We start from the raw sequence: 2,191 nt of genomic DNA, 5'->3' as shown, positions 1-2,191 counted from the left end.
ATCAGGATCTTTTTTTTCTTCTTCTTTTGGAGATTTTCCGTTTGCGGTTTTTTCCGTACGAAACATTTGCATGAAACTCGGGCCATCTCAGATTGACTCGACTCGAGTTCGATAGGAGGAACAAGAGCAGGCACTTCGCAATGTCGTGACGCTTGAGTTTTACTATTATTGCTCTTTCTATATTATGTTTACCTACGGTAGGCCTATGAAATCTTACGGATTTATAGGATGTACTTGTATAACTAACTGTGACCGTCTTGTATGTTATTAAATGTTAGTATAATATCTACAACAACAGCTTGTACCCCTTCTATAAAGTGTAGTACCAGTAATAGATACCAAAGGCAGAGAAAAAGAGGATAAACTATAGGCCTAACTACAGGCTGAGTTAAGTCCTACATAGTCCCCTCCATAAACTAGGCCTAGGTAGACACAAACAGTCACGCTTCACATGACGTTGATTGAAATTTTGAAAAAAATGGAAAACATTCTGAAGCATAAAATAAAAAATGGGAAAGTGCATAAGAGGAGTATTATCAAATTATAATAATAATAATAAATTAAATATATCATTTTGGTATTATTAATCTGGTCAGACTATCCTTGGAATATAATTATTATTAAATAATAATAATAATAATAATAATAATAATAATAATAATAATAATAATAATAATAATAACAATAATAACAATAATAATAATAATAATAACCTAAAGAATGAACATTTAATAGGATTATTCTAAACTTATTTTAAAGACTCAACGAACGAAATCAGATTTTGGACTAAGCAAAAGGCCACCAAGTCGTAGGACTAGAAAGTATCCTACCCAATATATAAAATCATCACATAATTTGACCTGTCTGCACCGACCAAAAAGTGAATAAGGCCTAGTGTATTCTTTTAAATGCTTAAGGAAATGTTTATTTCTTTGACGAATGTATAGCAAAATAACATTACATTGTTCTTCGAACACAATAAAATAGTTATTCATCGTATCCGAACGCGTGACGTCTCGTTAGCTGTGTGTTAGCACATACTGCAGGAACATAATTAGTATATGAACGCACTGCTAAATGTAATACACACACATCAGTATGAGCATAACACTTAGCAAATGACTGCTAAAACAGTTATCAAAACAAACATATTTGAATATATGATTTTGACAAAATTTTAGGCTGACTTTAGGTGAGATACTGTACAGATTACCAGTTAACTGTCGTTTATCCTGTGTTTATTAATTTTGGTCGTTACACCGTAAAATGTGTAAAAAACTTTAAGAATGTTAATTTATTAAGGGCATTGAACCCCTAAGCCCAACCGATGGCATTCATGCTCCGCTCACAAGTTGTTACCAGGCCACCTAACGTTTGAATTGTCCCCTATGGCATAATGTGTCTGTCTTTTATTTTGTTTTTGCATATTCAAAGTAAATAATGTTGGCATTTATTCAAATACTAACGGGTAAATATTATTAGCCTCTTAAAATGACGTTTTCCGACGTGTACGAGTGCCTTCCGAGCTTAACTTCACTACTATCACTGCGACTATGTTTGCTGGAAAAGGAATGTGAGTTGGATAATGATCTTCGCTTAGTGGATGGGGTCCTTACAAGTTCGGAATTTGCTTGGTTTTTACCAGACAAGTAATATCTAATACGTTTTGAATTAATAGGTGCGTTGTGAATCATTTCCCTCCAATGAGTTCTTACTTCCTTATTTCTAACACAATACATTATAAAGATGATAAACCCTTGGAAAGAATTAAGAATACAAAATAGCCACAGCATAATTTCTGATGCATCACCGATAGCAAAGAAGCCAATAAGCCATGTCAATCCCAAAACAGTTGTAATGCTGACTACATTGTGTAACATTTGCATTCCTTTTGTTCTGTTTTTCTTTGCTTTTGATGAAACCTTGCTTGTATTTTTCTTAAGCTGGCTTAAATTGTTAAGCACCATAATAAAAACAATCACATTGAAAAGTAAAGATATGGCGACAGGAACTGCAACAGCATAATACAGACGTTGAAGAGTCAGGAAACAACTGCAAAAAAATGTATTATATCATTGTAAATTGCAGGAACCAACATATTTATATGAGCGTATTGGCCTGTGTGTCTGTATATATACTGTCTCTTATACACATCTAGATGTGTATAAGAGACAGCCTAAAGAATGAACAT

The 2,191-nt window shown here is 33.2% G+C and overlaps 1 protein-coding gene across 1 annotated transcript in view; it reads right to left on the bottom strand.

Annotated features, from left to right (window-relative positions):
* Nucleotides 1-521: 521 nt before the first annotated feature.
* Nucleotides 522-2,191, bottom strand: part of LOC117104447 (adhesion G-protein coupled receptor G2-like) — a 24,963-nt gene continuing 23,293 nt past the window's right edge. Inside the window, exon 13 of the mRNA XM_033245331.1 lies at nt 522-2,052. Within this exon, the coding sequence (XP_033101222.1) occupies nt 1,479-2,052 (574 nt within the window). The 3' untranslated portion in view covers nt 522-1,478. The remainder of the gene's footprint in view (nt 2,053-2,191) is intronic.

This window comes from Anneissia japonica, unplaced genomic scaffold (genome assembly GCF_011630105.1).
Source record: "Anneissia japonica isolate Jap-2015-1 unplaced genomic scaffold, ASM1163010v1 scaffold483_len1788099_cov177, whole genome shotgun sequence".
In the NCBI taxonomy this organism is placed as follows: Eukaryota; Metazoa; Echinodermata; class Crinoidea; order Comatulida; family Comatulidae; genus Anneissia; species Anneissia japonica.
The sequence above is the reverse complement of the archived record's forward strand: the minus strand, read 5'-3'. Positions and strand labels throughout refer to the sequence as shown.